Source organism: Bubalus kerabau, chromosome 20 (genome assembly GCF_029407905.1).
Source record: "Bubalus kerabau isolate K-KA32 ecotype Philippines breed swamp buffalo chromosome 20, PCC_UOA_SB_1v2, whole genome shotgun sequence".
Classification (NCBI taxonomy): domain Eukaryota; kingdom Metazoa; phylum Chordata; class Mammalia; order Artiodactyla; family Bovidae; genus Bubalus; species Bubalus kerabau.
This window is the reverse complement of record NC_073643.1, coordinates 49,942,079-49,968,270: the sequence shown is the minus strand read 5'-3', so window position 1 is coordinate 49,968,270 and position 26,192 is coordinate 49,942,079. Positions and strand designations below refer to the sequence as shown.

The window sequence follows — 26,192 nt, the reverse complement described above, 5'->3', positions numbered from 1 at the left end:
CGTAGCTATACTAAATAACAGACTTTCAATGTAGATAAAATATACTTATCATGGAAGAGGAATCCAAGGCTTTCACAACTAGAGAGAAGTCAGTGCCCGGCTTCAAAGTTTCAAAGGACAGGCTGACTCTCTTGATAGGGCTAATGTAGCTGGTGATTTAAAAGTTGAAACCAGTGCTCATTTTACATTTTACTATTCTGAAAAATCCTAGGGCCCTTAAGAATTATGACAGATATACTCTGCTTGTGCTCAATAAATGGAACAACAAAGCCTGGATGACAGCACATCTGTTTACAACATGGTTCGCTGAATATTTTAAGCCTGCTGTTAAGACCTACTGCTCAAAATTATTTCCAAAACAGTACTGCTCATTGAAAATGCACATGGTCACCTAAGAGCTCTGATGGAGATGTACAAGATTAATGTTGTTTTCATGCCTACAGACACAATATCCATTCTGCAGCCCACAGACCAAAGAGAAATTTCGACTTTTAAGTCTTATTATTGAAGAAATACATTTCATAAGGCTATAGCTGCCGTGGATAGTGATTCCTTTGATGGATCTGGGAAAATTCAACTGAAAACTTTCTGGAAATGATTTGTTATTCTAGATGTCATTAAGAACATTTGTGATTCATGGAAAGAACATGAACATCAACAGGAACTTAGAAGAAGTGGATTCCAACCCTCATGGGTTACTTTGAGGGGTTTAAGACTTCAGTGGAGGAAATAACAGGAGATGGGATAGAAACAGTAAGAGAACTGGCATTAAAAATAGAGCCTGAAGATGTGACTGAACTGCTACAATCTCATGATAAAACTTTAACATTGAGGAGTTACTCTGTATAGATGAGCAAAGAAAGTAGTTTCTTGAGATGGAATCTACTTCTGTGAAAATGCTGTGAAGACTGTTGAAACAGCAACAAAAGATTAAGAATATTACATAAACTTAGTTGATAAAGCAGCATCAGCAGTTCAGAGGACTGACTCCAATTTTGAAAGAAGTTCTCCTGTGGGGAAAACATTATCCAACAGCATCTCATGCTATAGACAAATCATTAGAAAAAGAAGAGTGAACTGACGAGGGACACATCATTGTTGTCTTATTTTAAGGAGCTGGCACAGCCACCTCAAGTTTCAGCAACCACCACCCTGATCAGTCAGCAGCCATCAACAGAAGCAAGACCATTCACCGGCAAAAAAGATTACAACTTGCTGAAGGCTCAGATGATGGTCAGCATTTTTAAGCAATACAGTCTTTTCAAATTAGGGTATATACACAGCTTTTTTAGACCTAATGCTACTGCACACTTAACTACAGTGTAGCGTGAACATAGCTTTCATATGCATGGGGAAAGCAAAAAACTTGTGTGACTCACTTTAGTGTGATATTCGCTTTACTGCAGTAGTCTAGAAATGAACCCAGTTATCTCCAAGTTTTGCCTATATATACACGTATTATATGTAATATACATTATACAAATATGATATACAAATATTTACATACATATTTGTACAAGGCAATAAAAGTACATAGTGCTGTTAAATTTTAAAATTTGTTTATTTTTAAATAAAGCCCTTCAGCTACAATGAAGGGACTGATTAAGAGTTATTTAACCCTATTCTCTTCAGAATCATATTAGCAACTGTAAATATAACCTTGAAATGCAACATCTTGTTTTTCACTATATTGATTTCACTAGCTATTTTAACAAATAATAAAAGCACAAGAACTTTAAACATTTTTTTAACCTACCTCATTCGAAGGCTTGACTTTGTCATTTCATGTTCAATTTCTGCCTTTTTCATATAAAATATTTTTTTAATAGAATTTGCATCCTGTTAAGATAAAATTACTTAGCTTAGAAAAAGTATAAGAAAAAAAAAAAAAATCTGGTGTGAAATGGTACCTTAAAAAAGAAAAAAAAAAAAAGTATAGAAAAAAATGGGTAGTTTAAAATGCCCTCCATCATGTACTGGACACTTTCTATGGCACTCCTTGCATGTGGAGTAGCCTTCCATCCAATATGCAGACAGCTGCATCCTCTAACCTTTCCACAAGCTTTCAAAACATCTCCGTAATTAAATACAAGTTGAGAAGCCTCTCAGCTCTTCCACAATTAGCCAGCTAAAAGATAAAGATCTAATGCTGAACAGGGAAAAACAGGGGTGAGAATACAATGGACTCTACCTGTGTACACTAATCTAAAAATTGAAACAAAAGTATACTTCTAAGATTAACGAGTAGGCACATAAATTCTGGATGAACATACTTGCTTAAATTAATAGCATATAGCAAACTCAGTTTCCCTTCCCTCCAAAATTTAGTTTAGGACCATTAATCAGACCAAAAAGCAAAATTCTTAATTGCATCAACAATTGGTACTACACTACTCAAATCTCTTATCAAGGATTAACAATACAAGGACTTCATTTTGATTTTCACTCAAAGTTCCTTAATAAATGCAAGATAAAAATTAAAATTAACTACCAAAAGCAACTGAGTCAGCATTCCGTAAATCTAAATGACTTTATTCCCAAAAGGTTTTCTGAGTACCCTTTGCTAAGTTCCCAGTGATAAATTATTAATTTGAGAAATTTCTACAAGCAACAGTTCATTACAGTTCATTTTGTAGAAGGACTACAAAACTTCTAGGAGAGAACTGCAAAGCAATGAAAGTCATTTTACATTGTATACGATACTATACAGAGTGACTTTTATATCAATGAGGTTTAAATGAAGGGACTATATCAATATTTAACTACAAAGTGGACCAAAAATGAACCTTGTGTGGAATAAAAAGAAACACAGGTGAATGGTTCAGAACCAAGGATCTATAGTCAACTGATTTTCAACAGGGTTGCCAGGACAATTCAACAGGGAAAGAACAGTCTTTTTAACATAAGGCACTGGATGAATGTGGACTCCAACCTCACACCTACCTCACGTATATAAAAATTAACTCAAAATGGCTCAAAAATCTAAATGTAAATGCTGCTGCTGCTGCTAAGTCGCTTCAGTCGTGTCCTACTCTGTGTGACCCCATAGACGGCAGCCCAGCAGGCTCCCCCATCCCTGGGATTCTCCAGGCAAGAATACTGGAGTGGGCTGCCATTTCCTTCTCCAATGCATGAAAGTGAAAAGTGAAAGTGAAGTCACGCAGTTGTGTTCAATTCTTAGCGACCCCATGAACTGTAGCCCACCAGGCTCCTCCATCCATGGGATTTTCCAGGCAAGAGTAGTGGAGTGGGGTGCCATTGCCTAGAACAATAAAATTCTTAGAAGAAAACATAGGTATAAATCTTTGCAGCCTTAGATTAGGTAATGGTTTCTTCGGTAAGACATTAAAAGCACATGAAATCTAAGAAAAAACAGACAAATTGGGACTTATCAAAATTAAAAACTTAATTAAAATTGAGAAGTTTTTTTCTTGGGCGTGGGGGGGATGGGATGGGGGGTGGGGTGAGGTTGGGTAGGGGGTCCTGCAGCACACAACACGTGGGATCTTAGTTTCCCAATCAGGGTCTGAAACCCCTGCACTGGACTGCCAAGGAATTCCCAAAATTAAAAACTTTTGTGCGTCAAAGGATATTATCATGAAAATGAAAAGACAGTATATAGAATGGGAGAAGATATTTGTAAATCATATGTCAAGTCTATTGTTTAGATGATAAAAAGAACTGTAACAATTCAACAATAAAAAGACAGTTAACCCAAGTTAAAAGGGGGGGCTAAAAATCTGAAAATTTTTTTTCAGAGTCAGAAAGGCCAATATGCACATGAAAAGATGTTCAACATCACTAATCATTAGCAAATGCTAATCAGGGGATTCCCTGGTGGCCAAGTGGTTAGGATTCCAGGTTTTCACTGTTCACTGAACTTGTTGGCCCCAAGTTCAATTCCCACTGGGGGAACTACAATCATGGGGCACTGGCCAGGAAAAAAAAAGGCTAATCAAAACCATAATGAGATACTACTTCATAGCTACTAGAAATAAAACAAAACCAAAAACAGAAACAAGTATTGGGTGAGGATGTGGAGAAATTACACTTGCACATTGCTAGTGGGAATGTAGGTGCAGTGGCTTTAAGAATAATTTAAAAACAATTTTAACCTCAAAAAAGTTAAAAATATAGTTTACCATCTGGCCCAGCAATTTCATTCCAAGGTACGTATTCAATAAAAATGAAAATACATGTGCATATAAAAACTTATGCATGAATGTTCACAGCAGCATTATGTATAATAGCCCCGAAGTGGAAGCAACTTAAATGCCTAGCAATTGATGAATGAGTGACTAAAACATGATATATAGATTTAACTGAATACTATTTGGGAATAAAAAGAAATACATGATACAACAGGAACACCTTGAAAACATGATGCTAAGTGAAAGAAACCAGTCAGAAAGGACTACAAATTGTAAGGTTCCATTTATATGAAATGTTGAAAACAGGTAAATTCACAGAGATAGAAAGTAGACTGGTGGCAGTTGCCTAGGGTTAGGGAGACTGGGAATGGCACCCCACTCCAGTACTCTTGCCTGGAAAATCCCATGGGCGGAGGAGCCTGGTAGGCTGCAGTCCATCCTAAGGGTTGGACACGACTGAGCGACTTCACTTTCACTTTTCACTTTCATACATTGGAGAAGGCAATGGCAACCCACTCCCATATTCTTGCCTGGAGAATCCCAGGGACGGGGGAGCCTAGTGGGCTGCTGTCTATGGGGTCACACAGAGTTGGACACAACTGAAGCGCCTTAGCAGCAGCAGCAGCAGGGAGACTGGGAGGAGATGGAGAGTGACGCTAATTCATCGTGGTGACAGGTACACAACTCGGTGAACATACTAAGAGTCATCAAATGATGCACTTTGGGTAAAATGTATGGTATGTGGTTCTTATACAAAAATATTGGCTCTAAATTAAAATCTGTATTCTTATCAATGAAAGCAACAACAACAAAACCAACCTTGAACACTTGAGAACCAGGCTCATTGTAAGTTTTGGCATTTTTTGCTAGGAGATCTATATCTTTGGCCATTGCGTGAATACTCTTGTAGCTTCCATTCTATAGAAAACAATAAAATATAGCAGTTACTCTTAAAGACAGTTAAGCAACATGACCTTCAAAAAAAACTCCCTATATTTTTAAACTCTCACCATACTCTTAAGACTTTATTGGAAAGTACATATGTGAACAACATATAAAGTCATCTTCTCTTTTATAGACTATTACTACTGTCCATTTACAAAGAAATTTTTGAGATAGGTAACAAAACCAGAGCTACATTATTCTCATAAAAACAACTTATATTTTAAAAAAAAATCAGATAAAGTAAAAGTTGTTTTATTTAGCAAATATACAGTGTTTACTCTGGGCCAACCACTGTTCTAAATGTTTCATGAAAACTAATTCATTAAAGAGTACAGACTTTGGAGCGAGACTCTCTGGATTCAAATCCTAAGCCTTAAAAAAAAAAACCTACCTCTTCTCATTAGTTGATGACTCAGGCAACTGACTTACCATCTCTGTGTTTTAGTTTTCTTATCTGTAAATAACAGTATCTTCCTCACAGAGGTGTTATAAGAATTAACTAGCCAACACATAGCAATTTTACAGCAATTCTATCTATACTGCTGAAGACACAGGGAGGGGGAAACACAAAGAGGACAAAGCATTTTCACTAACCTTACACTCTTAATGTTTGTTGTAGGTTAACTTTTACTCTGAAATATCCTAAAACTATTTGGAAGCCAATAAAAATAAACAACAAACCTTTCATTGACAATGTACCTTTCACAATCAAAAATGTCCATGACCAATGTGCTTTAATTTTTGTCCTGAGAGCAAAACTTACTAAAACTATAAAACACTTAAGTCAATGAAAATTTTGCTTTCCTTCCTACAGAAAAAATGCAAAAGGGATGCTATGCTGATTCCTCCAAAGCTATACTCAGTAACACCTCTAATTTGTTTACATTATATTGCTATTAATAATAACTCCTTACAGAAATATCCGCTTCTGTTCTTTAAAAGGCCTAAAAAATGACCATAGGCCAATCTGCCCTAAACCACATATTTCTACATATGGTACACCTTCATACCTGTATCCTCTGGGCAATGGTCTTGAGATCTATAGGCTCCTTAATAATTGCATAATAGTCTGGATATTGCTGAAAAACAAAACCCAGGCGTGCTTAATAAGTGAAAGTATCCAGCTAATGAGATAACAAGGAAGTACAGTGATCATCTGTTAATCAATTGAGCAGCTTTTGAGATAGAGGCTAAAGACACAGTTGTACAGCATATTTTTTGTTATACTTGAAGCAGAAATCATTTGATTTTTACAAGCTTCATGAGATACCCAAGAGCATGCTGTAGGACTTTACAGTTACTTTTTGGTTATATAACTAATATACCACAATTTAATGTTTTTAAATTTCCTAAATCCACAGATCACACAATTTTATATTTAAGATCCCAAGATATCTATGTGGGGAAATGAAGCAGAAGGTTTTCAAAGAGTTTATTATAAGCTCTTTTAATTCAGCAATCTATAACACAATTATATCCTATTTCATATGAAATACTAAAGACCTGTAAGAAATCAGGGTGCAAAATGGTTTAGTTGCTAAGTCATGTCTGACTCTTGTGACCCCACGTACTGTAGCCCGCCAGGCTCCTCTGTTCATGGGATTTCCCAGGCCAGAATACTGGAGTGGGTTGCCATTTCCTTCTCCAGGGGATCTTCCCAACCCAATCTCTATTCCTGACTGAGCGGCTTCACTTTTCACAGAAACTGTACTTTTATTCTTTTTAAGTGTACAGTTCAGCAGCTTTAAATACATTCACATTATTGTGCAACCATCACCATCATCCATCTCCAGAACTTTTCATCTTCCCAAGCTGAAATTTCATACTCTTTCAACAATAACTTTCCACCTTCCCCTCCTTCAACCCCTGGAAATCACAATTTTACTTTTTCTTTCTATGAATTTGGCTGTTAAGTACTTCCTGAAGAAGTATCATACAATATTTAGAAAGTACATACTTCCTAAAAGAAGGATCATACAATATTTGTTCTTTACGACTGGCTTATTTCACTTACTATGATGTGTTCAGGGTTTATTCTTATTGTAGCATGGGTCAAGACTGTCATTCTTTTTAAAGGCTGAATAATACTCCACGGTGTTTATATACTACACTTTATTTACCTATTCACATATCGAGGAACACCTGAGCTTTTTCCATGTTTCAGCTATTGTGAATTATACTGCTAGGAACACGGTTGTACAAATATCTCATTAAGACCCTGATTTCACTCTTCTAGGTATATATCTAAAGCTGAATTGCTGGATCATATGATAATTCCATATGCAATTTTTAATGAACTGTCATACTGTTTTTCTTTTCTTAACATTTTAAACATATGACAAACATAAACCAGTATATTTTTTCTAATCAGATTCACACTTCAGACAGCAGTGTTCAGATACCCTATTTCTAATGTCATAATTGTCCTACAACTAGTGTTGTTGATGACTGATGGGTAAAGCTACACGCCACCTGTCAGTCAACAAACACTTCTTGCAAGCCTCTGACATGCTGGGTTCCAACTACATGACAGGGACACAAAAGAAAATATGTGAGAGTCTTCATCCTTAAGAAATTCAGTCCTTGTTCTTAAAGAGAAAATGCTCACAAGGAGTTATAATGGTGTACTTCTAAAAGTATGTGTACAGTGGAGTACCTCTGAAAGTATGTCCTTATCCAGAATACAAGAAAGTGAAGGTCACAGAAATGTTTGCAGTTCCAAAAGCTAAAGTGGAACATCAGCTATGTTAATTGCTCTTTAGGTGTGAAGACACATGGGGCTCTAACACTTTTAAAGGTTCCACTGGTCTAGAAAACCTCTTCCATGTTGGGGTAGAAGAGTACTTATCAGGAAGAAGTTAATTATCTTCCTCTCATTCTGACTCTTGAGCAGAGAATATTTCTTCTCTTTTATAAATAAAAGGTTTAATTTATGTGCTTATTTTATCACTTAAGAATCATGAATCTTAGAAACAACCTACAACGTGGATAAATCATGAAGATACTAGGCTAAGTGAAATAAGCCAGACACAAACAAATACTGTATGATTTCTCTTAAATGAGGTACTTAGTGTAGTCAAGTTCAGAGGAGCAGAACTGTGGTTTCCAGGAACCGGCAGGAGGGAAAAGTAGGGAGTTCCTGTTTAATAGGTAGGAAGATGAAGAAGTTTTGGAAAGAACTGGTTGTGACAGCTGCACAATAACATGATTGCGCTTAACGCCACTGAACTTTGTACTTACATTGGTTAAAAGGTAAATCTTAGATTATTGCATATTTTACGACCACAAAAATGAAAAAACAAACAAAAACAATTTCTAATCATAAAACCAAACACACACACACACACACAAAATCCATAACCTTTTGCTGAAGTAAAATGACAGAACATATCCTACGTGCTTACTGCTGAGGCCATGAGGAGGATCTCTCGGTTACCTCCAACGCCTTCCATTACCCTTACTCTATTTACTAAGAAGTAAGAGAATTTATGAAGTACTTAAAAAAGAACAAAATCAACACTTTAATCCACTTGTCTTTAACTACATCACTTACCACTTTAGAAGGCAGCTTCTGAAAAAGTTCGCTAATGAGACGTCCTGATGGATTTGTGGCTACAACTATGGCTTCAAGAAGCTGCTCCAGGATCTCCTTCAAGTAACCTGGAGAAGACTGGGAGTACGGGGGTGTGAGGAATAAGAAACGAAAGGAAAAAGAAAAATCCAAAAGTAAATGCCGATATTAAACAGCTTCTAAAATTTTAAAGCCAATTCAGAAGAGCAACTTCTAAACTTAGATTAAGTACAAGTTTCATGAATACCACACTTTACACTCACAATATATATTCAACATATAAGACAAGTGATTAGCTGAGACTCCCCAGCCACACAGCTCAGAGAAGAATCAATGTAACACTGATGAAAGCAGACTAGAATACTCATATTTAAGTTATTTACTTACTAGTTAAAATGTAACACCAAAGTTAGCTTCAAAGAGGAGAATTATGTCCTACAAGCAAGATTCCTCTCCTCCCAGCCCAACCAGTTACTCTGGAAACGTGTTGCAGATGACAAAGGCAGCAGGGTGTATGAATGTATTCACAAAACTTATTCTCTGGATGTCTATTTAAAGTTGCAGAGGAGAGATGCAATTCCTTTTACTGTTCTTTTTCCTCTTTTTAAACATGTGCACTCATTCAGCAAGTATTTTCAGTCCCTACATGTCAGGCAGAGTCTAGATGTCTGAATAGGTGAGCAAGGTGATAGCTTTTTGGAGCTATCATTCTACTGGAGGAAGACAGAAAGTAAACATATAAACTAATACTAAACACTTATTCCACATACAGTGATAAAAACTGAAGATCACACAACAGCATGATATGATGATGGGAAAGGAGGAGCAGAGAGCAAACAATCTGACAGAGTGGTTAGGAAAGTCTTCTCCCAATTTACATTAAGTGATGTTAGAATAATGCAAAGGAGATAGTCACAGGCAGAGCCAAAGGAAGCAGAAGCACAAGCAACTGCAAAATTCCAGAGGCAGGAAGACACGTGACATGTTCTAGGAACAGAAACCAACCTAACCCACAAAAATATTCCTAACTAAGGTGATTCCATCGACTTTGCAACTTTCAATCACAACACAGCCTGCCTTTACATAATACCTCAATCTAACAACACTGGTTGTCCCAGGACCCCTTGTCATTGGAGTGGGGCTCTCTGGCTGTGTGTCTGTTTACCCTTCCAGTTACCAACACGACTGCACAGAAAGCCTAGCTGCAACAGTGGCCATGAGAAATCACAAGCAGGGGCCTTGTCAACCTCCCAGCAGCCGATCCATCACCCATTCCGGTGGCACACGTACTCCTTCCGTCACTGCGCCTTGACTGTCTTGCCCATCTTCATCATCTTCTTCGTCATCTGCTTCTCCTTTCTGAACAAACTCATTTCTTGTTCGAAGGTACAAATCCCAGAGTTTACAAGCAGCTTTATATTCAGGAGAATCTGGCTGTACATTAACAAAGAGAAGAGGAAAAGATATCACTTAGCATTTTATTAGAAATCAATGACTATTTCTAAAGCATCCTGTTCCAACAGATTGGTACACTAAGATATAACTTTGAAAACTATCACAAATTTTAAAATTCTTATAAGTAAATGATACATGGGCCTCAATTCTCTTCTGAAAAACTAAGTGTATGTTTTAAAAGCATTCTGAAATCAAATAATTTTATTAATTCTATTTATGTCCTATCTCATTACAGAGAGACTTGAAGAATATGAATAATTTGCTAAATTAAGGGTAATTATTACTAATACACTTTGCATGAACATTCATGCAAAGATGGGCTCAATAAAGGACAGAAATGGTATGGACCTTACAGAAGCAGAAGATATTAAGAAGAGGCAGCAAGAATACACAGAAGAACTATACAAAAAATATCTTCACGACCCAGATAATCACAATGATGTGATCACTCACCTAGAGCCAGACATCCTGGAACGTGAAGTCAAGCAGGCCTTAGGAAGTATCACTATGAACAAAGTTAGTGGAGGTGATGGAATTACAGTTGAGCTATTTCAAATCCTGAAAGATGATGCTGTGAAAGTGCTGCACTCAATATGCCAGCAAATCTGGAAAACTCAGCAGTGGCCACAGGACTGGAAAAGGTCAGTTTTCATTCCAATCCCAAAGAAAGGCAATGCCAAAGAATGCTCAAACTACTGCACAACTGCACTCATCTCACACGCTAGTAAAGTAATGCTCAAAATTCTCCAAGCCAGGCTTCAGCAATATGTGAACCGTGAACTTCCAGATGTTCAAGCTGGTTTTAGAAAAGGCAGAGGAACCAGAGATCAAATTGCCACCATCTGCTGGATCATGGAAAAAGCAAGAGAGTTCCAGAAAAACATCTATTTCTGCTTTATTGACTATGCCAAAGCCTTTGACTGTGGATCACAATAAACTGTGGAAAATTCTGAAAGAGATGGGAATGCTAGACCACCTGATGTGCCTCCTGAGAAACCTATATGCAGGTCAGGAAGCAACAGTTAGAACTGGACATGGAACAGACTGGTTCCAAATAGGAAAAGGAGTACGTCAAGGCTGTATATTGTCACCCCGCTTATTTAACTTACATGCAGAGTACATCATGAGAAACACTGGGCTGGATGAAGCACAAGCTGGAATCAAGACTGCCAGGAGAAATATCAATAACCTCAGATATGCAGATGATACCACCCTTATGGCAGAAAATGAAGAAGAAGTAAGAGCCTCTTGATGAACGTGAAGAGGAGAGTGAAAAAGTCGCCTTAAAGTTCAACATTCAGAAAACTAAGATCATGGCATCTGGTCCCATCACTTCATGGCAAATAGATGGGGAAACAGTGGAAACAGTGGCTGGCTTTATTTTTGGGGGCTCCAAAATCACTGCAGATGGTGATTGCAGCCATGAAATTAAAAGACGCTTACTCCTTGGAAGGAAAGTTATGACCAACCTAGATAGCATATTAAACAGCAAAGACATTACTTTGCCAAAAAAGGTCTGTCTAGTCAAGGCTATGGTTTTTCCAACAGTCAGGTATGGATGTGAAAGTTGGACTATAAAGAAAGCTGAGCGCCGAAGAATTGATGCTTTTCAACTGTGATGTTGGAGAAGACTCTTGGGAGTCCCTTGGACTGCAAGGAGATCCAACCAGTCCATCCTACAGGAAATCAGTCCGGGGTGTTCATTGGAAGGATTGATGTTGAAGCTGAAAGTCCAATATTTTGGCCACCTGATGTGAAGAGCTGACTCATTTGAAAAGACCCTGATGTTTGGAAAGATTTAAGGTTGGAGGAGAAGTGGACGACAGAGGATGAGATGGTTGGATGGCATCACCAACTCAATGGACATGAGTTTGGGTAAACTCCGGGAGCTGGTGATGGACAGGGAGGCCTGGCCTGCTGCGGTTCACAAGGTCGCAAAGAGTCGGACACGACTGAGTGACTGAACTGAACTGAACAGATTACTAATACACTAAGAAAGACAATTTAAAGGATAAGACCCAATTTAAGGGATACAAGTCTAAATGAGAGAAGTTAATGACTGCCTTGATTTTCATTTCTATTCTTCAACTATTTAAAACCTTATTTGAATATTTTCCTTTCTTGAAGGATAGTGGGGATAAACTAACTAAAACTTTCCAGTAACAACAATGCTGGATGTAATGTAAAATAAAAAGTAAACTTTTAAAAATGCATCCATGTGCTGCCAATAAGGAATAAGCAGTGTTCACAAAAGCAAGAACAGAGTAAAAGTAGGAACCTGGATAAGCAAGCAATGTTTACCCTGAGGCTACCTATAAGACAAGATGCTTATAGTTTTCAAGAGCTTTAGCTTTCAAATGTCTTTGAGGCTACAAGGACAAGAGATACAGGCCAGGCTCCACCATAAGCTGGGACTTCAAAGGCTATGGCTACAGTGTAACTGGGAATTAAAAACAAGTCAGTTTTTGAGCTGTCAAGGAACAAGGTAGACCACCCACCTCAATCTCCACCCAGCTCAACCCATGGCACTGCGGGGAGAGGAGAGGCATGAGATAAATCTCCTCTGAGAACTCTTCAGCATAAGCTAGTCCTAACAAAGAGAGGCCAGATAAGCAACCTGAGATAAGCAACAAATCTTCTCCAGAAGAACTTCAACTTAAGAATCTCCACAGTCTCCAAGAAATATAAGCTCATAGTCAAAATTGATGAAACACGTATGACTAAGAGTCACAAGAGAAAGCAAGCAGAAATGACAGCAAACACACACATGTAAGTAATTCAGATATTAAATTATCTGCTGTAGAATAAAAAATAAGTATGCTGAATATGTTTAAAGAAATAATAGGACTGAAGATACAACCAATTCCCTCAAAAGAAACTACTTCCAAAATAAGGAAAATATAAACATTAAAATGTAAAAACTCAGTAGACTGAGCAGATTTCAAAGAAAAAAGTAAGAACTAAAGATATTACCTAAAAAGCAACACTGACACAATAAAAGGGCTCTACATAAAGTTAAGAGAAATGGAAACCTAAGAAAATTCTAATGTAACATCCAATCAGAGTCCTACAAGGAGAAGAGAGAATGGGGCAAGGGCAATATACAAAGACATACAACTTTTCAGAACTGATGAAAAACACCAACCCAAAGATTCAGACAGATCTACAACTCCCAAATTCTATAAATAAGAAGACAATCATATCTACACATATCACAGTGAAAGTGTGGCGTATAAAGACAAAAAGAAGATACTTAAGATAGTCAGAAAGAAAAGACAGATAACTTTCAAGGGAACTACAGTTATATTGACAGATGACTTCTCAATAGCAATATAAGAATGAAGAATAAAGAGAGTAGTATGTTTGTGAGTAAAAATACGGACTATATAAAAATAACATTATTTTATGGGATTAAAAATTTGTCACAATAGAACTAAAATACAAAATATCAGAAGCATAAATAAAAAGATCAGTTACATTATTTTAAGGTTTTACATTATTTAGAAGGATGTTTAAAATACTGATTAATATTTCACTTTGAAAAATTAATTATGCATATTAGAACTTCTTGGATAAGAACATATTATTAATGGATCTGACAACTTTTAAATTATAGAAGAAATTTAAAACAAAATAAAACCAAGAGAAAAATGAAGGGGAAAAAAACACCTGAAACAAGGCAGAGAAACAAAAAAAGAAAAAAATTACAAAATGAGATAAATAGAAAGTAGAAATTTAAATGATAGGAATACAGCCAAATGTAATAATTACTAAAACTGTAAAGAGATGAAATGCTTCAGTTAAAAGGTGAAGATCATCAACTAGATTAACAGAAATTCAATTATATGGGGCTTACAAGAGATACACTAGCATTAAAAAGATATGAAGAGGATGGAAATAAAAGAATGGAAAAAATAAACAAGGTGAACACAAAAATAAAGCTGCTATTATTTTACGTGTAATAATATCAGATAAAACAAAATTCAAAAAAGACAATACTAACAATAAAGAAAGCTACTGCTACTGCTAAGTCACTTCAGTCGTGTCCGACTCTGTGCGACCCCATAGATGGCAGCCCACCAGGCTCCTTTGCCCCTGGGATTCTCCAGGCAAGAGTACTGGAGTGGGTTGCCATTTCCTTCTCCAATGCATGAAAGTGAAAAGTGAAAGTGAAGTCGCTCAGTCGTGCCCGACTCTTCACGACCCCATGGACTGCAGCCCACCAGGCTCCTCTGTCCATGGGATTTTCCAGGCAAGAGTACTGGAGTAGGGTGCCATAATGCAAAAGCAATGTACTAGGACAATATAACAACTTTCAACTTGTATGCTCCTATTTGCATACTTTCAAAGTATATAAAGAAAAAATCAGTATGGCTAATAAGGAGAAACAGACACATCTATCATCAGTTGGATTTTATAGCACATCATTTGGAAACTAGATAGTTCATGCAGATAAATCAGGATATAAATGATATCAGCAACATAATTAAAAAGCTAGATCCAATGGACACATGTAGTGTACTGTACCCAATGAACAGCACTCTTGCTATATATTCACAAAATTTATAGCAACTTTATTCACTACTGTTAAAGCAGAAACAACCCAAATGTACATCAACTAAGACACAAACAAAATATGATACATATTCATATAATGGAATATTATTCAGCTATAAAAAAGGAACTAAGTACTAATAAAGGTTATGACAAGAATGCACTTTGAAGAAATTGTGCAGTGAGAAAAGCTAGTCATCCATACTGTTCAGGATTCCATTTATATGCAAAGCCCTGAAAAGGGAAGTCCATACAAAAGGAAAGTAGATTGCAGTAGCTAGAAGCTAGGAGAGGGGGAAATGAAGTTATGCTTGTTAATGGGCATGGTTTTCTTTTTGAGGTCATGAAAAAATTCTGGAGTTTGACAGTGGTGATGGTTGCACAACTTTCAAATATATTAACCCCCCTCCCCAAATTCTACACTTTAAAAGAGTGTGTGAATTGTATCTCAAAGAAAAAGTACATACACACAACATTAAGAATTAATTTAACAGTATTTTTACAGAATCTAAATAAAAAAAAAACATTTAAAGCTTTGCTAAAAAGACAAATAAATGAAGACGTACCAAATTTACAGACCGGAATAATAAACATTACGATTATGTCAATTCTCCAAAACACAATCTACAGAGTCCATGCAATTCCAATACAAATTCAAACAATTTTTTTGGTGCTTGTTGACTTAACACACTAATATTAAAAAGTATAAGGAAAGGGCCAAGAATAATCAAAACAGTTTCCCTGCCAGACAAGAAAATTATAAAATCAAAGAAATTAAGGTAGATACAGAGTAGCCTAGTTTTAGATAAACTGGCCAGAACAAGAGGAACAGAATAAAGACCAGAAAGAGACCCACGGCAGCTGGGAGCAACGCCAGCAGTAACAGCACAGCAAGTGTGAGGTGAAGGCCATTTCAAGGTGCAGCGCATACCCGCAGGAGAGGCGAATCCCACCTCACAGGGACACCCGCAATCCCGGGTACACGAGATGCATACATGCGGAAGACAAAACTATTAAACTCTTACAAGAAAAGAATAGCTTTACAATCGTTGTGGAGGACAGATTTCTGAAGTAAGACATAAAGAAGGATAAAACACAAAGTTAAAGACTAAGAAATCTGACTGTTTTAAAGTAAAATTTTAAAAAACTTCTGTTCATCAAAAGATGCCACAAAGAGTGAAAAAACAGCCACACCGTGGGAGAGGATATTTGCAACACATATAACCAAAAAAGGATTAGCACCTAGAACAAAAAAATTTCTAAAAATAAACATGAAAATCACAAACCCAAGAGACAAACGGGTAAAAGATTTAAGCAGACACAGAAGAAACAACAATGGTTCATAATCATATTAATCTTCAGTTTCTTTACTAAGAAGAGAAATACAAACTCAAACTATCAAATGAAAAATCACTACTTACCAATCAGACTGATAAATATTAAAAAGCCACACAATTATCAAATTGGATATCTTCCAAATTTGATGCTTTCTTACCTTATAATAGGCCTTTGCATTGTTAAAAAGCAGCTGGAAGTCAGCAGTAAGCAGATTAACATCATCATACTCTTCCATTTTTAGTTTCTGTTGGATTTTCATCAAGTCAATGGGCTGAGAAACCACTTCATAATAGTCTGGTTGATTTCTGTCAATAATTTAATGATTTTCAAAAAGTAATCATCAAAAGCCTATAAAACGTTATGTTTCAAAACTATCTGTGGTAATGCCCAACACTCCCAAGTGACAGAGCATACTAGACTTACTCCCATGATCAGAACTCAGAGGGAATAACAAAAGTAAGATGAATACGCATGCCCTTTTCAAAATACATATTAGTGATTTAAAAAAAACCCCTAAATTTATTATCTGTAATGGTCTTTTATATGCTAAATATTTAAGATTTAGGGAACCATTACTAAAACCATGTCAATGGTATCTTCTGCAAATGAAAACGACTTACCTTTCGTGGGGTTCAAAAAAACAGGTATGCTTCAAAGCATTTTATAAACTTACAAAATGGACTGTCCTTCTTCAGGCAGTGACCACAGAACTTTCTCTGCCAAGTGCTATCAAGTGCCTAGTATATATGGTGCTCTAACATCAAGTACTTAAGTTACAAAAGAAAAAGATGAGGCCCTTGGCACAAGGAGCTTACCAAAGATAAAAGAGCATAATACACGAACAAACATGACTAAACCATATTTAAAAAACGGCATGGGAATGATAAACACAAAATTCAGGATAATGGTTATCTCTTGGAGGGAAGGGGACACTTTAAAGGTAGTTATAATAACATTTTAAGTTGGCTTTTGGTTCATGGATGTTTATTATTATTTCTTCTGGCTTTTTTCAAAAGTTCCACGAGACATGGAAACCTGAAAAATTATCTAAGCAGCTATTTTTTTCAATTTTCCCTCAGGGGTAGATAAAACTCATCCTAGATGTGTAAGAGGGTAAGTTACAACTATGAAGAACACCATGGTTGCTAAGACACATGTTTCAGTCATGTGCATTTAATTTTTAAAAGCTTTTCATATTAACATAAAAATTTCAAGCGCAGTACAAAAAGTGTTTTTTTCTGAACCATTTGCGAGTGAGCTGATGAAGAATTTAGTGTGTTTCTCCTACAAAAAGGGACTTCAGGACTTTCCTAGTGGCACAGTGGATAGGAATTCGCCTGCCCATATAGGGGACACAGGTTTGATCCCTGGTCTGGGAAGATTCCACATGCCACAGAGTAACTAAGCACGCGTGCCACAACCACTGAGCCTGTGCTCCAGAGCCCACGAGCCACAGCTACTGACGCCGGCATCCTACAACCAACAACACCCTCACACCCAGAGCCTGTGCTCCACGAAAGCAGCCTGCGATGCGGCTACCGCCCCCAAGCCCTTTCCTGTGCGCCCATCGCGTGTCTCCCTTGCAGATTCCCGCCCTTGCTCAGCCTTAACTAATGACTCTAGATTGAACTCTACAGAAAGGAAAAGGAAGAACAAATTAGGTTTTTAAAAACCCTTATCAAGTGTTTACAATTTTACTGATTTAAAAATTAAGTCTGAGGAGATAAAAGGAGCATTCAATCTGCTCTTCAAAGAGTGTAAGAACATAAAAGTCTCAGTGAGTGATCAGATCAGATCAGTCGCTCAGTCGTGTCCGACTCTTTGCGACCCAATGAATCACAGCACGCCAGGCCTCCCTGTCCATCACCAACTCCCGGAGTTCACTGAGACTCACGTCCATCGAGTCAGTGATGCCATCCAGCCATCTCATCCTCTGTCTTCCCCTTCTCCTCCTGCCCCCAATCCCTCCCAGCATCAGAGTCTTTTCCAATGAGTCAACTCTTCGCATGAGGTGGCCAAAGTACTGGAGTTTCAGCTTTAGCATCATTCCTTCCAAAGAAATCCCAGGGCTGATCTCCTTTAGAATGGACTGGTTGGATCTCCTTGCAGTCCAAGGGACTCTCAAGAGTCTTCTCCAACACCACAGTTCAAAAGCATTAATTCTTCAGCGCTCAGCCGGTGATAACAAAGACCTAATACCAATGCTGCCAGTGGTACCAAGGGACTTTCTCAGAGCAAGCTTTAGGGCTGTGTTCACTTGATATCCAAAGATGGCTCTCTCCACCTGGCCCTCATGGGCCACAGTGTACTGTTTGCTGAGGCTGGGACACAACAGACCCTCAGGCGATCATCTGTAGACAACTGGGAATCCGTTAAGGACACATAACCTAGAAAGGACACTATATCCTGGAAGCCCTGCAAGGGGGCTCCTCACAAACGTTTTCAGAATTACCATACGAAAAAAAAGGACCAGGATCCAAACATTCCACGCTACATAATTTGGTCAAAACAAGGTCCCCCCACTTTGAAAACGAAACAGCCCTGATTTTCCCCACTTAAATCAACATACAGAAAGCAAAGTAAAACCTCGGACTTCTCTGGTGGTCCAGTGGTTAACGTTTGCAATGCAGGGGACACGGTTTCCATCCCTAGTTGAGAAACTAAGATCCCACGTGCCACAGAGCAACTAAGCCCACAAGCCATAACTACTGAGCCAGAGCACTCTGGAGCCTGTGCGCCTCAATGAGAGATCCCGCACGATGCAGCTAAGATCCGACTCAGCCAAATAATACTGAAAAAAAAAAAGTAAAAAGAAAAGTAAAATCTGTCTATATTCATCCCGAGTTTAAGAGCTGTAAGTATTCTCCCAGACATTTGTGTACACATACATATGTACACAGAGGACTGTGAAATACATGTCTGAACAGATTTTCTCTTTCAACAATAGGTGAGGGCACCCTGCTGTAACATGGCCACAGCATAGCCAAAGCATAACTAAGAATTTAACCAGAAAAGTGAGAACTAATCTGCCTGATGTGCAGAGCCTGCTGGCTACACCTAAATCTATTTTCCCTCCTTCCCAAGATGACAGCATTCTAAGCTGCTGCCTGGGTACTAAAGGCCAAATTCTTAAGTCTCGTTGCAGCTAAGTTCTGGCCAATCCAAGAGCTGAAGTGTACCATGTCCAGGTCACTTCCTTAACACGCCTTCTTTTTCCTACGGGCTGGAAGGTCATTTTGGTGGTGCACCACCTTAGACCATGCAGCCAAGGGCGATACCCCAGGCACAGCAGGATAAAGAGACAGAGAGTATCTTGGCCCTGAAGACCTCACAGAATAGGACATGTATCTGAGAGAAAGCAATTGTTCTTGTCTCAGCCTTTGCTAATTTAGATGCCCGAGTACCAGCAGCCTAATATACTAATCAAAACAAAGTCTCAAAAAGAAATTCACAATTGTGTGGCTCTGAGTGATACTACAATACTACTTATGAGAAGAATACTACTTCCCACAAGCTCTTGAGAAAGCACGCATTCCACAACAGAGGAGGGGCAGAGAGGCAGGCAGGCACAGCCCTGGGGGACGGCAGTGGCGCTCTGAGGTACCACATCACCAAGGCTAGAAGACAGTGCTCCAGCACCCAAGGCCTGTATCCTCGGCCCCTCAGCCGGCAGCAGAGAAGTGGGCGGTCCTGTTCTATGAGGTACATGGGCACTGCACTCTGTATATAACATACTGGATAAGAGAACAGGCTTTAGAAAGAACAGAAAGACTTGAGTCTGAATTCTGGTTATACTTAGTAGTCTGAGAACTTGTACAAGTTATCATTTCTAAATTGTGATAGGAATACTGCACAGGTTTAAACAAGCAATAAATACAGGCTTTTACTATGATAGGCTAACTAAATGACAACTTTTAAAAGACTATTACTGATGAAGCAACTGAAATCTGGAGATAGTTACCTCATTAGATTAAAAAAACCTTCTTTTCCGGCATGACTAGTTTACAGAGCTCTCCCCACTCAAGATGATGACACTGCATCCTCGGTGGCTCTTAGCAGTGAGAGGCTGCCTTCAGCTCAGCCTAGAGCTTGTTGGCTAGACACTAGGACATCAACATTCATGAATGGATCTAAATCTTTAATTAACTCATTGTATTCATTTCCTTTTGTTGCTACAGCAAATTAACCACAAAACTAATGGCTTAAAGCAACACAAATATCTCATCTTACAGAAATCCACAAATGGGTCTCACTGAGTTAAAAGGCAAGGTGTTCACGTTCCTTTCAGAGGTTCTTGAGAATTCATTCCCTTGCCTTTTCCAGCTTTTGGAGGCCATGTGCATTCTCTGGCTTGTAGCCCCGTTCCTCCAAGTACAAAGACATGAGCACAGCATCTTCACACCTCTGTGACTGACTCCTCTGCTTCCCTCTTTCCTGTTTAAAGATCCCTGTGATTACACTGGGACCATCTGGATAATCCAGGATAACTTCTCTAACTCAAAGTGAGTTGACTAACAAACTTTATTTCTCTTTGCCATGTAATCCTACATATTCATGGAGTCCAGGGACTAGAAGACGGACATTTTTTGGGGGTCATTATTCTATCTATCACAGTCATTTATGTTTTCAGAACAAATAACTTCAAATGTCAGAGTCTGAGAAGAACAGTGATATTATTTTGACAGCAAGAGAGGAAGGCTGCTCTAGTCAGGGAGAGTAAGAGCTCCACAGGGAAGTGTGTGCCAGGTGCATATTGGGACCAGCAACTTGTTTTTGCTCCACTGGACGACAGAAGTCAAGCCCAAAAGTTAGGGAGAAAAGAGAGAAAGCTAGGTGAAAATAATCACTGGGGCCTCTGCATATTGTGAAAAACTGATCCCTTTTAACTATGATAAATATAACTTTGCTGCGATTCTAAAGGCCATTAAATAATTTTTAAAAATGTGTTCCACTCTCAAGGAACTAGATAAAGAACAAACTAAACCCAAAGCTAGAAGGAAGGAAATAATATATAAAGTAGAGATAACCATCGAGAATAGGAAAAAAAAAAACAAAGTTGAGTTGGTTTCTAAAAAAGATTAATAGAATTTACAAACCCTTAGCTAATTAAGAAAAAAAGATTAAAATAAAATCAGAAATGAAAGAGGGAACTTTTCAACCAATGCCACAAAAATAAAAAGAATTACAAGAGATTAGTATGAACAACTGTACACCAATAAGCTGGATATCCTAAAAGTAAGGGATAAATTCCTAGAAACATACAACCAACCAAAACAATATGAAGAAACAGAAAACCTGAATAGACATATAACCATTATAGAGATTGAATCAGTAATCAAAAACCTCTTGGCCTAGGAGAAAAGTTCTAGAAAAACCCTACACCTAACGGCTTCACTGTTGAAGTTCACCAAACATTTTTCTTGAAAAGAACAATTCTTCTCAAACTTTTCCAAAGGGGAGGGAAATTTTATTTATTCTGTGAAGCTAGTAATGCTCTGATATCAAAGCCAGACAAAGACACCACAAGAAAATTACAGAACAACATCCTTTATGAACATGGTGTTGATGCAAAAATTTTCAACAAAATACTAGTGAAATGAATTCAGCAGCATGTTGAAAGGATTATACACCATGACCAAGTAGGATTTACTCCTGCATTGCAAGGATGATTCAACTTATGAAAATTGATAAAAGTAATGAATCATAGTAACAGAATGAAGGAAAATAACCACATGATCGTCTCAACTAATGCCTAAAAAGCATTTGATAAATGCTTTCATGATAAAAACTCTCAAAAAAGTAGGTATAGATGGAAACTATACTACTTCAACAAAATAAAAGCCATATACAAACAGCCTATAGCTAATATGATACTTAAAAGTAAGGACAAAGATGCTTGCTCTTACCACTTCTTTTCAATATAGTACTGGAAGACCTAGCCAGAGCAATTAGGCAATGAAAAGAAATAAAAGGCATCTAAATTAGAAAGAAGTAAACCATCTTTGTTTATAGATGATCTCATACGCAGAATACTCTAAAGATCCCACACAAAAAAACTTAGAATAAACGAATTCAGCAAAGTTTTAAGATACAAAATCAACACACACACAAATTGGTTGCATTTCTATATAGCAACAGTGAACAATCCAAAATGGAGACTAAAGAATAAACCTGACCAACAAGATAACAGACTTAAACACTAAAAACTGCTCATTTCTATAAGAAATTAAATAATACACAAGTAAATGGAAAGATGGGCTTCCCTAGTGGCTCAGTGGTAAAGAATCCACCTGCCAATGCAGGAGATGTGGGTTTAATCCCTGAGTAGGAAAGATCCCCTGGAGAAGGACACGGCAACTCATTCCAGTATTCTTCCCTGGAAAATCCCATGGACAGAGGAGGCTGGCAGGCTACACAGTCCATAAGGTTGCAAGAGTATGTCACAACCTAGCAACTAAACAACAACAAAACGGAAAGACAGCCCATGTTCACGTATTGGAAAACATAATATTGTATACCAATACTATGCATAGAACCAATGTAAAACCTAACAAAATTCCAACAGCATTTTCTGCAGAAACAAAAAAACCCATCCTGAGAAAGAAGAAAAAAGCTAAAAGACCATACTAATCAGGGTTCTCTAGAGAATGAGAACCACTAGGAGTTATACACACACATACACACACAGAGAAAGAGAGAGAAAAAAGAGAATAAGTATCAGATCAGATCAGTCGCTCAGTCATGTCCAACTCTTTGTGACCCCATGAATTGCAGCACACCAGGCTTCTCTGTCCTTCACCAACTCCCGGAGTTCACTCAGACTCACGTCCATCGAGTCAGTGATGCCATCCAGCCATCTCATCCTCTGTCGTCCCCTTCTCCTCTTGCCCCCAATCCCTCCCAGCATCAGAGTCTTTTCCAATGAGTCAACTCTTTGCATGAGGTGGCCAAAGTACTGGGGTTTCAGCTTTAGCATCATTCCTTCCAAAGAAATCCCAGGGCTGATCTTCAGAATGGACTGGTGGATCTCCTTGCAGTCCAAGGGACTCTCAAGAGTCTTCTCCAACACCACAGTTCAAAAGCATCAATTCTTCGGCGCTCAGCCTTCTTCACAGTCCAACTCTCACATCCATACATGACCACAAGGAAAAACCATAGCCTTGACTAGACAAACCTTTGTTGACAAAGTAATGTCTCTGCTTTTGAATATGCTATCTAGGTTCGTCATAACTTTCCTGCCAAGAAGTAAGCGTCTTTTAATTTCATGGCTGCAGTCACCATCTGCAGTGATTTTGGAACCCCAAAAAAATAAAGTCTGACACTGTTTCCACTGTTTCCCCATCTATTTCCCATGAAGTGATGGGACCGGATGCCATGATCTTCGTTTTCTGAATGTTGAGCTTTAAGCCAACTTTTTCACTCTCCTCTTGCACCTTCATCAAGAGGCTTTTTAGTTCCTCTTCACTTTCCGCCATAAGGGTGGTGTCGTCCGCATATCTGAGGTTATTGATATTTCTCCGGGCAATCTTGATTCCAGCTTGTGTTTCTTCCAGCCCAGCGTTTCTCATGATATACTCTGCATAGAAGTTAAATAAGCAGGGTGACAATATACAGCCTTGACGTACTCCTTTTTCTATTTGGAACCAGTCTGTTGTTTCATGTCCAGTTCTAACTGTTGCTTCCTGACCTGCATACAAATTTCTCAAGAGGCAGGTCAGGTGGTCTGGTATTCCCATCTCTTTCAGAATTTTCCACAGTTTATTGTGATCCACACAGTCAAAGGCTTTGGCATAGTCAATAAAGCAGAAATAGATGTTTTTCTGGAACTCTCTTGCTTTTTCCATGATCCAGCAGATGGTGGCAATTTGATCTCTGGTTCCTCTGCCTTTCCTAAAACCAGCTTGAACATCAGGAAGTTCACGGTTCACGTATTGCTGAAGCCTGGCTTGGAGAATTTTAAGCATTACTTTACTAGTGTGTGAGATGAGTGCAATTGTGTGGTAGTTTGAGCATTCTTTGGCATTGCCTTTCTTTGGGATTGGAATGAAAACTGAGCTTTTCCAGTCCTGTGGCCACTGCTGAATAAGTATTAGAACTGGCAATTACAGAGGCCAAGAAGTCCCAGGATCTGCCAGCTGGAGACCAGGAGAGCCAGTGGTACAATTCAGTTTGAAAGCCCAAGAACCAGGCACTCTGATGTCCAAGGACAGATCAATGTCTCAGTTCCAACACAGACTGTATATTCACCCCTTCTCTGCCCTTTTGTTCCATCCAAACCCTCAGGGGACTGGAAGATACCCAGCTCCATATGGTGAAGGCCTTTTTTTACTCAGTCTAATTGTTCAGATGCTAATCTCTTCAAGAGACATCCTCACAGACACACCAAGAAGTAACATTTTACCACCTATCTGGGCATCCCTTCACCCAGTCAAGTTGACACAAAAAATTAAGAATCACAGAGGACTCATACCTTCTGATTTAAACTTACTACAATACTGCAAGTGTCAGTGAGAATGTGGAGAAATTGTAACTCTTGTATGTGGTTGGTGGGAATATAAAATGGTGCTATAATTATGGAAAACAATATGATGATTCCTAAAAAAAGTAAAAATAGAATTACTATAAGATCCTACTATCTCACTCCTGGGTATATACCTAAAAGAACTGAAAGCAGGATCTCCAAGAGGTATTTATATTTGCAGTCACCTTCACTGCAGCATAATTCACAATAGCCAAGAAGAGGAAGCAACCCAAGTGTTTAACCAATGAATGGATTTTTAAAATGTGGTATATGTATACAATGGAATATTATTCAGTCTTGAAAATGAAGGAAATCCTGTCGCATAGTTCAACATGGATAAATCTTGAGGACATTATACTAGGCGAAACAAGCCAATTACAAAAGACAGATACTGTATGATTCCACTTACATGAGATACCTAAAGCAGTCAAATTCACAGAAATAGAAAGTGCAATGGTGATCGCTAGGGGTTGGAGATGGGGGAGGGGGTAAACGGGGAGTTATTTAATGGGCATAGAATTTCAATTCTGCAACATGAAAAAGCCATGGAGATCTGCTATGTAACAATACACTTAACACTTGTGGAACTGTACATTTAAAAATGATTAACATTGCAAATTTCATATTGTATTTTTTTGACAATTAAAACTTTTTCTTTAATTAAAAAAAATTTTTTTTAATATGCTTCACTATATCTTAACAGCTGAAACTAAAATCTTGACCCCAGTATCACTTAAGCAAATCCTTCCAAAAGAAAGCTCAATTACTAAACACTTTCAACACGGACCGAGGACCAAACTCCTCCCACTCACCTTCGTTTTGGTGCCCTAATGAAGAGCTCACAGAGGAGCCTGCCCTGCTCATCCTTATAGTCTCGGATGGTGTTGTAAAGTTCATGGCACACAGCAATCTATACATAGGAAAAGGAGAAAAATCACCAGAAAATTGATCAGAAAGTCATGGTAGGCATTAGGATTATTAAGGAAAAAAAAACCCAGGAGAAAGGACGAATCCCCAAATTCCCACATGGGAACCCAAATCTGAAATATGCTGACATTATCTCTCCTTATTTAAGATCATTTAAATGATTAAATCTTTCATCAGAATGTGGTATAGTGCTTTTTCTTTTCTTTGAAACCAAATCAGTTCATACCACCCTTGCTTAAAAAGCATCCAGCAGAGGGGCTTCTTACCAGCCAGAGAATAAAATCTAAGCTCCTAACACTGCCCACAGAGTACACAGGGTCAACTCCGGCTGGGCAGACTCTGCCAGTTTCCTTCTCCCTCTTGACCCTCTCTGTAATCACAACACATCAAACCCATTCCTGAGCTAGCTCCTTGGTCTGGAACATTCTTCCCCAGCGCTCTGCAGGGCTGGTGCCTTCTGATCACAAAAGAAACCTTTCCTGAAGATATGGCCAAAACAGCCCGGATCATCCAAACTTTTCTTCATAGCATTCATCACTAACTGAGGCTACTTTTTTATTTATGTGCTCATCTGTCTACATTCTGCTTCCCCAACACTAGCCTCTAAGTTTCACGTGAAAAACTAGCTCACCTTACACATGGTTATATTCCAACCACCACAAGAGAGCTTGGCACAGGCAAGCACAGTTACTCAAGTGACTATATGACAAAAGAATATTCTTTATTATTT

At 38.2% G+C, this 26,192-nt stretch overlaps 1 protein-coding gene across 35 annotated transcripts in view; it reads right to left on the bottom strand.

Annotated features, from left to right (window-relative positions):
• PBRM1 (polybromo 1) overlaps positions 1-26,192 on the bottom strand; it is a 109,100-nt gene that overhangs the window by 77,115 nt on the left and 5,793 nt on the right. For all 35 annotated transcript variants that reach the window (XM_055558784.1, XM_055558775.1, XM_055558779.1 and 32 more), the window contains 7 exons: positions 25,348-25,445; positions 16,172-16,319; positions 9,958-10,101; positions 8,650-8,766; positions 6,107-6,175; positions 4,971-5,069; positions 1,757-1,839 (listed from right to left, as the gene is read on the bottom strand). In XM_055558784.1, the coding sequence (XP_055414759.1) occupies positions 1,757-1,839; positions 4,971-5,069; positions 6,107-6,175; positions 8,650-8,766; positions 9,958-10,101; positions 16,172-16,319; positions 25,348-25,445 (758 nt within the window). The remainder of the gene's footprint in view (positions 1-1,756; positions 1,840-4,970; positions 5,070-6,106; positions 6,176-8,649; positions 8,767-9,957; positions 10,102-16,171; positions 16,320-25,347; positions 25,446-26,192) is intronic.